The sequence below is a fragment of the Rattus rattus genome, chromosome 13, assembly GCF_011064425.1.
Source record: "Rattus rattus isolate New Zealand chromosome 13, Rrattus_CSIRO_v1, whole genome shotgun sequence".
In the NCBI taxonomy this organism is placed as follows: Eukaryota; Metazoa; Chordata; class Mammalia; order Rodentia; family Muridae; genus Rattus; species Rattus rattus.
Genome location: NC_046166.1, coordinates 65028517 through 65041998, shown reverse-complemented (window position 1 = coordinate 65041998; position 13482 = coordinate 65028517). Strand labels below are relative to the sequence as shown.

The 13482-nt window shown below is 44.1% G+C and overlaps 1 protein-coding gene across 1 annotated transcript in view; it reads right to left on the bottom strand.

The window, feature by feature from the left end:
- Window positions 1-3577: 3577 nt before the first annotated feature.
- LOC116915041 (beta-defensin 12) overlaps window positions 3578-13482 on the bottom strand; it is a 29256-nt gene continuing 19351 nt past the window's right edge. The window contains exon 3 of the mRNA XM_032919445.1: window positions 3578-3702. Coding sequence (XP_032775336.1) covers window positions 3578-3702 — 125 coding nt within the window. The remainder of the gene's footprint in view (window positions 3703-13482) is intronic.

The window sequence follows — 13482 nt, the reverse complement described above, 5'->3', positions numbered from 1 at the left end:
CCAATCCGGTCTCAAACTGATTCTGTCAAAGCAAATCAAAAGTAAATCAAAACAGTATGTGTAGATTAGTGTAAGTTAATTAGGTCACTGGGGCACTGTCCTTAGAAGGAGTGACATGGTTCTCATGGGGACTCGCTATCCCAGAGAGGTTACAATAAAATGCCCCTCCCTGTTCTCCGGCCTCTTGTCTTCCATGCTGCCTTTGGCTCTCATCCGTGCTCCTTTCCAGGACGCCATCACCAAGATTTGACGTGGCCTGGGAGACGCTCTCTGAAGCTGAACACAGATCCACCTGATCACCGACGTAAGCCCGTCAGTGGAATAAACTTTTTAAAATAAAGTACCTAGACTCAGTTGTTGGGTGTTAGCAAAAGAAAAACAGGCAAATACACTCACCTGTACTACCCTCAGGTGAGGACCCTGTTCAACACTTTATCAGAGTCAGAGCCGGAAAAGGGGGTACTTAGAGCTCACATCCCCCCTTAGGCCCAGAAACCCGGAGGAGGATGTGACCTTCCTTTGTGCGCAGGTGTTGCTCTCTTTCCATTTCCTGAGCAAGGCTGGTGCTGTTAGTGACACTAAGTACTTCGCTTTGGAAAAGCAGGAGCGGTGTCCTGAGGATGAGATCCCTTCCCACCGAAGGGCCCGGGGTGGGAATCACAAACACGCCTGAAAGCGTTTCTGTGGCAGGGTTGTCTAGGAAACTCTCCAGGTTCAGTTGTGCAAGCTCTCAGGGATTGCTGCAGCTCCAGGCCAAGGTGGCAGGAGAATTTGCCTGTCTATGCCGTCCTGGTTTTGTTGGCTTGCAGAATGCAAGACCAGTGGGGATGTGGAACCTCTCAGGAAGGTTCCAGAGAATGTGGCCTGGACACAGGGCTGTAGAGCAAGGTCAAACTCCCTGCAAGGAGTCCTGGGAGGGGCTTTGCACAAAGCTCTGGGAGTGAGGTCAACTTTGGCCAAGACCCTAGGGTGTTAGAGATACCTAGAATGTTGGATCTCTGCTAAGGAAAGTCACACTTACCAAATGGGCCAGTCTATAAGAGGCCATATTTGCTGCAGGAGAAAGGGCTATGGTGTAGAGATGGCTAGCTAGATCCCCTGGGGTTCACGTCATGTCACCCCATGCCCCAGAAGCCAGGCTTGGAGCAGAAAGAAGGCTTTCCTGTTTGTCCAGATGGATTTTGGTCTAGGTTTGGGCCTTGCTATCCTCATGATTCTTCTTGGCATGCATGTGTTTTCTCTGTAACATGCATGCTGGAAGCATGTCATTTGGATGTTTTATGTTTGTGTATGTTCACTGCTGAGGTTTCATTGAATTTTGGAAAAGACTGGACAGTAGAGTTTTGATGTATCAGTATTTCCTTCAAGTATTTTAGGGCTTTGCTTTTTGGTGCAATTTTTTAAATCTTGTATCTCCTCTCTTGGATCGATACTTCATTCACAAAACAACCTTGTCTCTTTTTGTTTTTGCCAAAGTCTGTTTTATAAGCTATTGGTCTACCACTTCCTTCCAATGTATCTTTGAATGTAAAGTTTTTAAACTCTACAACTTACATCTTAATATGTCACTCTCTAATTGGGATGGTTAATTGGTTTTCCCTTAATGTAATAATCAGTAAAGTAGAATTTATATCAGTTTTTCCATTTGTCTGTCACAGGTTATGGGATTAACATTTTTTCTCCTTTTTGGTGCAATTTAAATTTCATATATATATACATATATATATATTTGTTATAAGCAATTGCCTTCAAGATTATTATTAATGTTGCAATTCGTACACAATTCTTCAATGGTAACACCAACTCACTTTCAATAGCAAACTGGAACCACACCCTCAGTTCTTCCATTCACTTTTGATGTAAAAGTAAATTGGTGAGGTCTGAAGTGAGAGGCTCTCTTGCCGGTCTTGAAGGGTGAGATTGCCTTGGACAAAGGGAGCTGTGAGCAGGGGATGATCAGTGGTCTGTCGTTGGTAGAACTGCTGAGGTTGGCCCCTGACTGCATGCCTTGGAAGACATTTTCCCTCTGATGGCAAGGCAGCTCGAGTGGATGCTTTATTGTTAGTCTTGTGAAACACTGGGATCTGCACCAGACCCAGACTTCTGACCTGAGATAGTTTGACATAGTGTGTGCTGTGTTAAGCTGCTAACCTCAGTGCATTCTTATGCAGCGATATGAGTAGCAATCACATTTTAAGGTGCGTGCATTCTGTAGCTGAGCATTTGCATGTCCTCACAAGGCGGCTGTGCTCTCCAAAGCAGTGAGCAGTTTCCCAAGTGGTTGAGAGTCTTTGTAATTGTCTTTTTATGAATTCGTCTCACTCCTAGAACTTTATGATAAAACTCCTTTATGCTAAATTCTTTCCCAACATGCTATATCCTTAGCTGTTTTCCCCTAAGGATGCCTTTGAGTCAATGAACCCATGTGATATTTGTGTGACCCATCGAAAACACACATCTTGTTGCCCTCTATCCAGTATCTAGGTTCTGCCTGTCAGAAGTTACACCTGCCATGGGAGAGCCAGGTGAGAGCTGAGGGAAAAGTGGTAGCTTTAATATGGGAAACAAATTCTCTGGTGGGGAAATATCCCTGTTTCTATTCCTGTCTGCCATTTTCCTAGCAGATGGTATTGATTAAACTCAGCCCAAAGTCAGGAACCCTGGTGGATCTGGATTGGATAGACCAGTGCTAAGGTTTCATAGAAGGAAAAGGGTAGGAGAGAGTCCTAGGTTCTAGATCACACTGGGCAGAATCCTGCTCAGGTTCCTGTGTCCCCGTAAAACTGATCAGTGTGAGCCCCACGGCTCTGAGTTTTGACATTTAGTTTGTTAAGCTACAAATTTTATTCCATAAGGTAGAAGTTACAGTTTGGCGTCTGCAGACGCCCTGTGCAAGTGGACATTTTGATTCTTCTCTAACCATTTCCTTTTGCAGGCAAGGACGATGCAGTCTCCGTAGCACAGGCAATAACAGAGCACATGAGGGTTGTTTAAAACATAGACCATAATTGTCATAACCTGTGGATAATAGTACATTACCTCATCGAGAATCAAGTGAATGGATTTTCCTTGTATTCTATAGAACTACAAAGCTGTCGACAGGGTCAACAGTGACACTTTCGTTCACTCCCATGGTCATTAGTATGTTAGAAAGACAGTGATAGTTTCGTTCACTCCCACGGTCATTAGTATGTTAGAGAGACAGGAAGAGGCAGCGATGCACACGCTGCCCCTTGTCTCCCAGCTTTCCCATACCATAGGCAGCAACACAAATCAAATACCCGGATCAAATACAAATCAGAATGATAGTCACACTCTCAGGTGACCCTGAGCCCTATGGGAAACCCTGGAAAGAACACTTCTGAGTTATGAGTGTGCTGGAGATCTGCAGTCCTGTCTGCTCGTGTAGAAGGCATTCATTGCTGTTTTGATTTTTGTCATCTTAACATTGAAATGAAGCACAGAAACAGAATGAGGTGAGATGGGCACTGACTGTGACCCCGTGAAGCCACAGATGTTCTCTCCTTGACCATCCATTCAGCACGGCTTCTTACCCCCAGGCCTTTGGTCCTTGGGTTCAGATCCTCTCCCGACAGCAGAAGAAGTTCAGCTTGCACTTGCCGGCGATCTTCTCACTGTCCATGCACGTCCTCCTGCATTTCCCCCGGCCCAGCCTGCATGTCTCGCACACAGAAAACTCCCCTGTGTCAGGAAAGAGCTGCTGAGAGGTTTGCTGGAACTGTGTGGGAGTGGGAAGAGTATCTAAGGCCCCTCACAGGCAGGGGTTGTGTGTATGGCTAGGAGTGTTTTCTAGAATTAGGCCAGAGGAGTTGGGGATAGCTCAGTTGGCAAAGTTGGGTGAACATGGGACCCTGAGTCTGATCCTCCACGCCCAGATAAAAAGTCAGGCACTTCTGTCCTCAGCTGGGTAAGCAGGGACAGATGAGTCTCTGTGGCTCAGGGGTCAGCTTAGCTGAACTTAGGATAGATTCTGTCTCAGAAAGGGAAGTGGATGGCTCCTGAGGAATGTCGTGTAAGTTTGACCTCTGGCCTCCACATAGGCACAACACACACACACACACACACACACACACACACACACACACACACACACACACACACACACACACACACACACACACACACACACACACACACACACACACTGTAAGAAGAGAACTACCCCACAGCGTCTGCTAACCCCAGTGTGGAGCTGAAAAGAGTTAAGAACAATAGGTAACCATCACCCGCGTCCTCCAGGTGTCTACTGTCTTTCATGGGCCCCATGTAAATGGCAGAGCAACATCTATTCTTCAGAACTATTAAAATGCACGTCTGTACTCCTGAAAATTTACTAGATAGACTTCGGTTTCAAACCCTAGAAGCTGGAATGAATAATTTAATCTCAATAATGTTTGGGCCTAGTACCAGCTGCCTAATTTACCAAGCCTCATTCACCTGATGGACATACTAGAAATACCTGTCCACACTTTTAAATTGCTGAGTGGTGAAGGGAAATGACTGTGATAATGTTTTGCTGTATGGTATATACTAGTAAGGGGGCTTTAATAATTAACCAGTATGATCGATGTTTATTTGTTAAGGGCTGGAGAAATTAGTGCTCCATGAATTCCATTGTTCAATTCTATTCAATTATCATCACCACCACCATCGCCACCACCACCACCACCACCACCACCACCACCACCACCACCACCACCATCATCATCATCATCATCATCATCATCATCATCATATTAGTGTGTGAGAGAGAGAGAAAGAGAGAGAGAGAGGTATACCATGTAGTACACACACATATGTGAGTGCAGGCTCATGTCGCCATATATGTGCACACCAAACATCAAGAAAAAGGCCTTGGGTATCATTTTCTGCCACTCTCAGCTTTGAAGCAGGGCCTCTCTTTGAACCTTAGCTCATTTTTCCTAGCTGCTCTGATCCCAGTGAAACCCCTAGCTCTGCCCTTGAACCTCCTAGCTCTACCCCCACAGCACTGCGGTCCCAGGCTCAAGCAAAACTGTGTGTGCTGAAGTCCAGACTTGGGTGCTCATAGTTGCACAGCAAGTACTCAATCTGTGAGCCACATCTCCAGCCCTCCGAGAATAGTTTAATATTTCTTTTAATTGTGTTTGCCTCGTGATGTCTTCGCATGTAAGAGAACCTCTGGTGCGCATCCAAAGCCTGTGGCTGTTATAAACAGTGCTTTATGATGAGGGTGGCACCTCACCGACCATCTACACCATTCTACGTGATCCTCCTCATCCAGCAGATGCCCTCGAGCAGACCTTGTTCAAGTTAGGTCCTACAGGAAGGAAGCCAGGATCTCTGGGTAATGCTAATTGGTGAGGATGAGGTTGAGCCTAAGCATCACACATTAATGGGAAAGTCACTGGAAAAATACAAATATGACCATGGCCACAAGAGTAATAGAAGATGATGCCAATAGACCAGAACTCAGTCCTTTCACAACTACCTTCCTTCCTTGGCCTCATCAGTCAAATATAGCTAACTGGGCCTCAGTCCCCAAGAGAGAAGGAGAGAGTACAGGTAAAGGATATAATTTACCTCCTGAAATGACTGGGAATACTCAAGTCCTGCCCAGGACCCTAAATTTAAAACAAAATACATTTTAGGACAGAATATTAAAATAAGAAATAACACTTTATAAAATGTCTCCTACATGCTACATGGCTCTTGAGGGACCAGTGATGTTCTGGCTGCTCTCTTTATTGGATTTCTCTAGTTCACTCCTGAAAGCCAGAAAGACCAATGTACGGAACAATAAAATCAAAATTAATGCTCTATCCGGTTGGCTCTTAGGAAACATTAATGCAGATCCAAGAAATCTCTGGGGAAGGAGACTTACTCTCAGTTTCAGGGTGGTTCATGGAAGAGTCTTTGGATTTCATGGTCTGCTCCTCCCCACCCTCAACCCCATCAAATTCCCATCAACTTTGATTTACCTGATGGCAGTTCAACTACAATGAAGAACAAAGCCAGACCAAAATAGAACGTCCCTCTGCTCAGAGCCATGTTTGAGGGGAGATTCTTGAACACAGAGAATCGGGGGTTCTTTGAGGGGACAAGAAAGCATTTATATTGGAAAGTAATGGGCTATGTTCTAGGTCAGTGAAGTGAATCAATAAAGAAAGCAGGACTGCATGCTCCATTTGCCGGGATCAAGAGCTGGTGCAGTGAGTTAGAACCTTGAGTCTGCAAAGCCCTACTTCCCCACGCCTAACCAGCGTGTAGAATGGAGTGGACATTGGTCCAAGGCTGGGAGAATCCAGGGCCATGCACGCCACTGTGGGAATTGAGGGGAGGATGTTGATAGCTTCCATGACTTCTCAAGGATTGGCGCTCATGTTCTTAGCAGCACGTCCTGGGGATCCAGTATGATTTCAGCTCAGGAGAACTTTGAATGCTCATCTTTTTACAGAGCTCTGGTGGGGACTAGAGGCAACCCACAGATGTGCACACTGACCCTCCTCATTCTCACTGCTGTGTCTATGAATTGTTCACCAGAATGTGAGGAGTAACAGACCTTTGCTAAGGTAGCTTTGAATCCCGTGCCTGTCAGACATCTCAAGAGAGAGCCAAGTTGTAAACACAGCAACTTCTAGTAATCAAAGGCATATTCATGTCAAGTCCCCAACCTGGGTCCTGCTTAAGGCACCCAGATGCTTGTAGTTACACAATGTTCTGGTTTTCAGTTTCAGAGGCAGAACAGGCCTCGTGTCTCAGGTTTGTAAGCCAACTACTCCAGGGACTGAGGCAGAAGCACTCACAAGCTACACAGTGAGTTCAGTGAGTTCAAAGCCAGCCTGTGCAACTTGATGATACTGTTATCTAAAATAAGTTAAATGGGGGCCAGGGTGTTTCTCAGTAGCAATGTGTTTCCTGGCATACACAAAGTCTACATTCAATTCTCTGTGCCTTCCTGTCTCACACACACATGAAAAAATGTAGATTTTATAGCTAAACAGACACCTACCAAGTAGACCTTCTTAGATAGGTTAACAATATTTGAAATCTCAGCCTCTTTATCCTTAAATTGGGTTATAATAATTATATCAGTCTCATTGGGCATCTGGAAACATTGTATATAACAAAGAAGTATTTAGAAGAATGTCTGATTATGATATCATCATCATCATCATCATTACATTTATATTTCTATAAAACTATGAACAACCACTCTGCTAAGTAGCGTAGCAATGTGACTCCTAATGACAAATCCTATACTCATAGATCAGAGGATCCATTAGCCCTCACCAGAGAAACTTCCTCTTGCATTATGTGGTAATTAACACAGAGATCCACCACTGAGTGATGTGTAGATTGTGAGAGACTGTGGAGCTCTCACCCCTCAGTGGGATATCTTTATTACACTCCTCCACTCAAAGCTCAGGTATCTGTGTGGAAAAGGAGCTGGAAAGAGTGTCACAGCTAGGAGTAGCAGTCAACCATAAGGGGACTCCTCCAGACACTACAAGGGTGGTGAACACCTGAACTCATAGAGCCTGGCAGTGTGTACAAGACCTGCACAATGTAAGCTAGACAAATAGCAAAGGGGAAGTGGGCACAGAGTTCACGCCTAGACAAGAAGCTATTTATTTGTAATCGATAGCTGCTGGGATAGGGAAATAAGTTTCTATCATTGGAGTAATATTGGGTTTATCAACCACCATTTGGGACAGGCCTTATGCTCAGGGTAGTTGACCAACCCAAATCAAACAACATGAACTTGGGTAGGTATTGGGAGGACCTGGGAGGAATTATGGAGGGGAAAGAATGACCAACATAAACTGTGTGGAGGGGGGTAGAGAGATGGTTCAGCGGTTAAAAGCACCAACTACTCTTCAAGAGGTCCTGAGTTCAATTCCCAGAAAACACATAGTAGTTTGAAACCACTGTAGTGGGATCCAATGCCCTCTTTGGGGATCTGAAGACAATTACAGTGTACTCCTATAAATAAAATAAACAGAACTTTAAAAAAATATAGTGTGTGAAATTCTGAAAAAAAAAACCAAATGAAAGCATAAGCAAAATAAAACAAAACAAGCCTCCGAGATTAAGATGATTTAAGTAACACTTGAAATGGGCTGCACGCAGCAAGTCCAGAATTTAAAAACAAATGATGGGGTACACACTTAGGTCGGCTTCTGCTCCCAGTGTGCACAGCCCACAAAGGTTGACTCTGCAGTTCAGAGTCCACCTGACCCCAGGGCACCAGTTCTTCCCTGGAACAGGGGCTATTGTATACCTTCACGCCTATATCTGTTATCTGAAGCCACTAGGGAAGGAACACAGTCGGAATTAGCAATGCAAAGGACTGGACTCCAGATTCTTCTAGCACAAAACTTGCACCCAGGCCATCCTTCTCTCCACCTCTGCTCTTGGCTCATGCCTGTTTTCCTTCTTGGGAACTTTCCAGAACCAGAAAAAACAGCAACACCCTGTAGGTTGAGCAACACTCACTGAGGTGGGGTGGGCTCCCTGTAGCAGGGCATGGGGTCACTTGTTCTGATGGGTTCACTGATCAAGGCCCTTTTGCTCTGGAGAAGGATAAAGGTAGGTGGGTGTTGGTGCCCTTTACCATGGACACCGTGCTGACCCTCACAGCCCTTCAGGTCATGAAGACATTCTTATTTCTCTTTGCTGTTTTTTCTTTCTTGACCCAGGTAAAAAGAAAAATGGAAATCTTTTACATGGAGGGTGATCTGTGGTGATGTCCCAGACACAGGGTCTGTCCTGCCAATGCCCAGGCGTGATCAACCCTAGGATTTAGGGATGCCTTTGTCTGTTGACTTGAAAGAGAACAGTAATTACAGAAGGTAACTTCCTATGACTTATCAATGAATCACGATTGATACATTGCCTTTTCTATTAATGATGTTGTCACAGGTTTGGAGAGTTAAAGGGCATCATCAGGAATGATGCATTTGATGCCTGGCTTTTAAGCTTATTAGCAAAATAATGGACAAAGTTAAGGGAAGAATAAAAAGTGAAGAAATCAACAGATTTTTAGAAAATATGTTTTAAGTGTAGAATAAAACAGACAACAAAGAGACAGAAAAGGAGATGGAAGAGGAAAGAGGTGGACTTCCATTCCCATATATCCATCCTGGCACAGGCAAAGCACACACTGAGGCAGCCATTTCCTAATTGCTTGTCTAACGATGGGTCTGTGTTGTAGAGTTGTGATGATGAAACATTTACTTCTCCAAAGCCAGTGCCTTGGAGGAAAATCCTGTTGTGCTTTTTAATTTAGAGATATTCAGAGTCGTTTTCTTTTTGGCTTGAAACATATACACATGTATGAAGTATATACCATATGTACATTGTATGCACATGGAGACTGGGACTTGGTTGGGTGTAGCTTCTTTTCAGGGACATACAGGTCAGTCAGCACTGGCACTCTGTGCTGCGCTGTGTGTGGCCTGTATGGGGCATCCTCTCCACATCAGAGCGCTCTGCTCTTTCTCACTCTTCTGAAAGTTTCAAAAGATGCAGCTGCATCTCCAAGATTAAGAGGCAAGACTGGACCTTAGCGAGTTCTGTGGAGTTGAAGAAAGGGGCTCATGGGAGTCCAAGTGAATCTAACTTATTCCAGGTACTAGTGCTGTTGCCAGCCCACATGGGCTAATTTCACATTAGTTGTGTGCAGCCCTGATCTGTGTTGTGGCAAATCTCTCTGAGTGGATGCTGCATCGGGATACAGAGATGTAGGCCTTCAGCAGATCAATGATACGGCATGCATTTGCTGGCATAAATGTGAACGTTCGAGGCTGAAGAGAGATATTAGGAATGCTCAGTAGGACTACATAGTTAATACAATGTAAGATTATCCAGTATAAAAATTATCTGCTGTTCCAAAATAACCACACACGCAGAGACTCCGTCTGGACTTGTTAGAGCGACAGGCAAAAGATGTTCTTTGGTCCAAAAGCTGCTGGTTTATCATTGTGAATTGATATGCTAAAAAGTTCTCATGGCAGAGTAAGGTCTTGAACTCTAGTCTGACACAGTCTTAGTATGTTAAGAGAGCAGAGAAAATATTGAACACTGTAGAGAAAGACAGGGTTTAAAAGGTTTTGAAACCATGGGGGTACTTATACTTGTGAATCAATATCCAGACAGTGGATAATGGCTGGAATTCGAAAGCTACCCTGGGATTTAGGATGCAAACATTTGAGTTAGCAGACTTATGTATTCATGTCAGATGGAATCCATGTACTTTCCGTACCTCCATGGCATGTACTTCAAGTCATCGACTCTTGAGATTTTGATCCTGGTAATATGGATTGTGTGTCTTTGGCATGCAGTAGCAGTTTGCTCTCGTGAGGGCTAATGCAAGAACGGCAGTTTCCTGCAAAATGACAAATTAAAGGCACAGGGAGCTGGCCTCAACTACGCCCCCTTCCCTAAAGTGTCTGACTCTTACAGTGGAATTTCGGTGGAATGTGATGGAGAAGTCAGATATCTTTCTGTACTTTGGTATCCATGATGGCCCATTAGAAACCCATGGACAAAGATTTTCTTTTGTCTTCAACCTTCCTGTTGTCACTGGGAATTGGATTTACTCCTGGCCTCTACTTTCTGTCTTCTCCATTAAGCTTTTGTCCATTGCATACAATTTCACTTTTAATATCAGTCTTGTGTCATCTCCACAGACTTAGATCTTGCTCTCTTCCTGAGTAGCAATTTTTGAAAGTGTGTAAGGGAAGTTCCGGGGTTTGAACATGTTCATGAGTTGAGTTGATAATCTTCTTTCTAATATATTTATACTTGTCTTATAAAGTCCTAATCAAAACTGCTCAGGTGTTAGCTAATTCTTAGTGCTCTTTCACCTTGTGTGACAAAAGATGGGGTTGTCCCACAGAAAATGTTTCTCTAAGCAATTCGTCTACCTGAGTCTAAAGTAACTAAGACACAGCTTTAAAGTGATTGTTGCTGATGGTAGACAACCATCACAGACAGTGATTAGCCACATTTGAAACAGAATTAATCTCGGGGCTTCTTCTTTTTGTGAAGCCAAGAATGCATTTTCGATGAGAAGTGCAGCAGGATTAATGGGAGATGAGAATCTTGTCTGAAGAACGAAGAACTCATTGCTCTCTGCCAGAAGAATCTGAAGTGTTGTGTGACAGTCCAGCCATGTAGGCGGGACAAGGCATTAACTTGGGTGAAAGACTCGAGGCTACAACAGGACCTGGGGATGAGCTTAGTTTTGTGTTTCTGCTGGGAAGCAGATGCTGCAATGAAAATAAATGGCTGCTTTCTTCATCTTGTCAACTGCTTCTTTCAGAAGGCCAAGAGTAGCTATCTAAACTCGATGGTCCTCTGTACTCTTTCCTATAGATTTGGGAGGCAAGCATCCCAAAGTTCCAAGGTATTTATTTCTCCTAAAACAAGGGGTACTAGGATAGCTTAGTTTTGACCAACTTGCTTCCACCAAAGGTAAGAAGAAAGGAATTTGATAATGGAGAAATGAGCATTAGACAGCTCGCTCGTACTCATAAAAATGCATCTTAAAAAGAAAAGCAGTCTTCAGGCAAGATGCTCCCACTGACACAGCAGCATGGTTGTTTGGAAAGGAACTGCCCTCTGATTGGATTCCAGGCCCATGCCATGGGAAGCAATAAAAACATAGCAATGGAAACCTAGGTACAAGCCTAAGACTAAGGAAAGTTGTCAAACCCAGGGAGAAACTTTCTCCCTAGGCCATGCTAAATGGATGTGCTACCAAACTGCATCTAACTATTTATGCTCATGTGGTACCTCAGTGCTGTTCTCAACCTTGGTCAGAGAATCATTTGTGTACAGTGGTTAGTGCCTACTACAGAGCCTCATGAGTGGTCAAATTGCTGAGAGTAATTGACTTATCCGTAAGCAGGAACCTCAGTACTACTCACTGTCAGCCTCAGGAAAAGTCACAGAAAAGGAAAGGATGTAAGAGATGGAGGATGGGCAGGTTTGAGAAGTGCCGTCTTCTCTCCAAGACATAGCAATAACATTACGAATACACAGCTATGGCTACCTACACACATGTCCACAAACAGTAGGACATGAAAACAGAAAGGAGACCTTTTTGGAAGAAGTGTGCAAGAGTGGGAGGCAATGAGGGGACAATACATTACACTCACATGTGTGTACACTGTCAAATTCTTGTGTTAGAGAGAAACCCAGTGATACAACAGTAGGGAAGCATGTAGAAACAGAGAGGATACACAGAGACAGGGAGCACCAGCCCCTTTCTCCAACCAGTCCACATGTGGTGTGGAGGGATGAAACCACAAGGCTTGGGCATTGGTTCACTCTGGGTAAAACAGACTGAGGACCTCTGAGGTGAGCCCAGCCTGCAAAGCCTCTGGGGCCAGCAGTGGTCCAGGTGTGGGAAGATATGAAGCTTCCGCCTCCAGTGCACACTGGCCCAGCACTCAGCCCACACTGGATGGTTCTGGCATAGCAACAGCCCACACTGGCTCCGCTTGCAGCCCACACGCAGTCTTATGTAGAACAGTGGGAAGACTAGAGCTGATAACCTCTACCCCCAGTAGACGAGCCAGAATTAGGGGACACCAGGGATCCAGGCAAGGCTGAAGATTCCTTATATTTACATAACAGAAAAGTCATGACGGCAACTCACTGGCACTTTAGGGATACTACCATGGAATCTGTACCCAGGCAGGAATGAGAAAACAATCACAAGAACTCAGAAAAAAAAAAAAAAACAAAAAACAAAACAGCTCTCATGAAAGAACGGATTAAGATTTGAGACAGGAAAAGAATCAGACAGGATGATAACCCAGCAGATGTCTAATATGGATAACTTAGTAAAACTGTATCAAATGTAAGTAACTCAATATGTAAGCAGGGGCTGGCTCCCAGGTTAAAAGACTGACTGGATTAGAAAGAAATATGAGACAGTTTGCTATCTAAAGGGCAAATTTTACAGAGAAGATTTGACAGAAAATTAGAAGTACCTAAGGAAATAAGCTATACATTAATAATGGGAGCAATCTAGTTATACTGGACACAATCTTGAAGATGTATAATTTATTACATAAATGCATGGACCTTTAATTCACCCACTGTCATAAGATGAGCACTGTGAGTTTAAAGGACAGACAGGTCCCACACAGTACCAGTGGGTGATTTCGACCTTGAACTTTCACCAACAGACGAACCATCCAGGCAAGAAAATTAAAATAGAAACCGCTAGGTTAAATCGTGCCGTGGATCAAGTCGCGTACAGACTGTCCCATCCGGCAACTTCAGAACAAACTCCTCTCAGCAGCCCAACTTTGTCAAAGCCCAAACTTTGTCAAAAGGGATTCTGTTTAGAACATGAAACAATTTGCCACAAACGCAAAATCTCAGAACAATATCCCGTGCCTTATCAACTGAAATACAACTAAAAAGAAATAGCAAGAAATCTACAGAAACTTAGATTAGCCA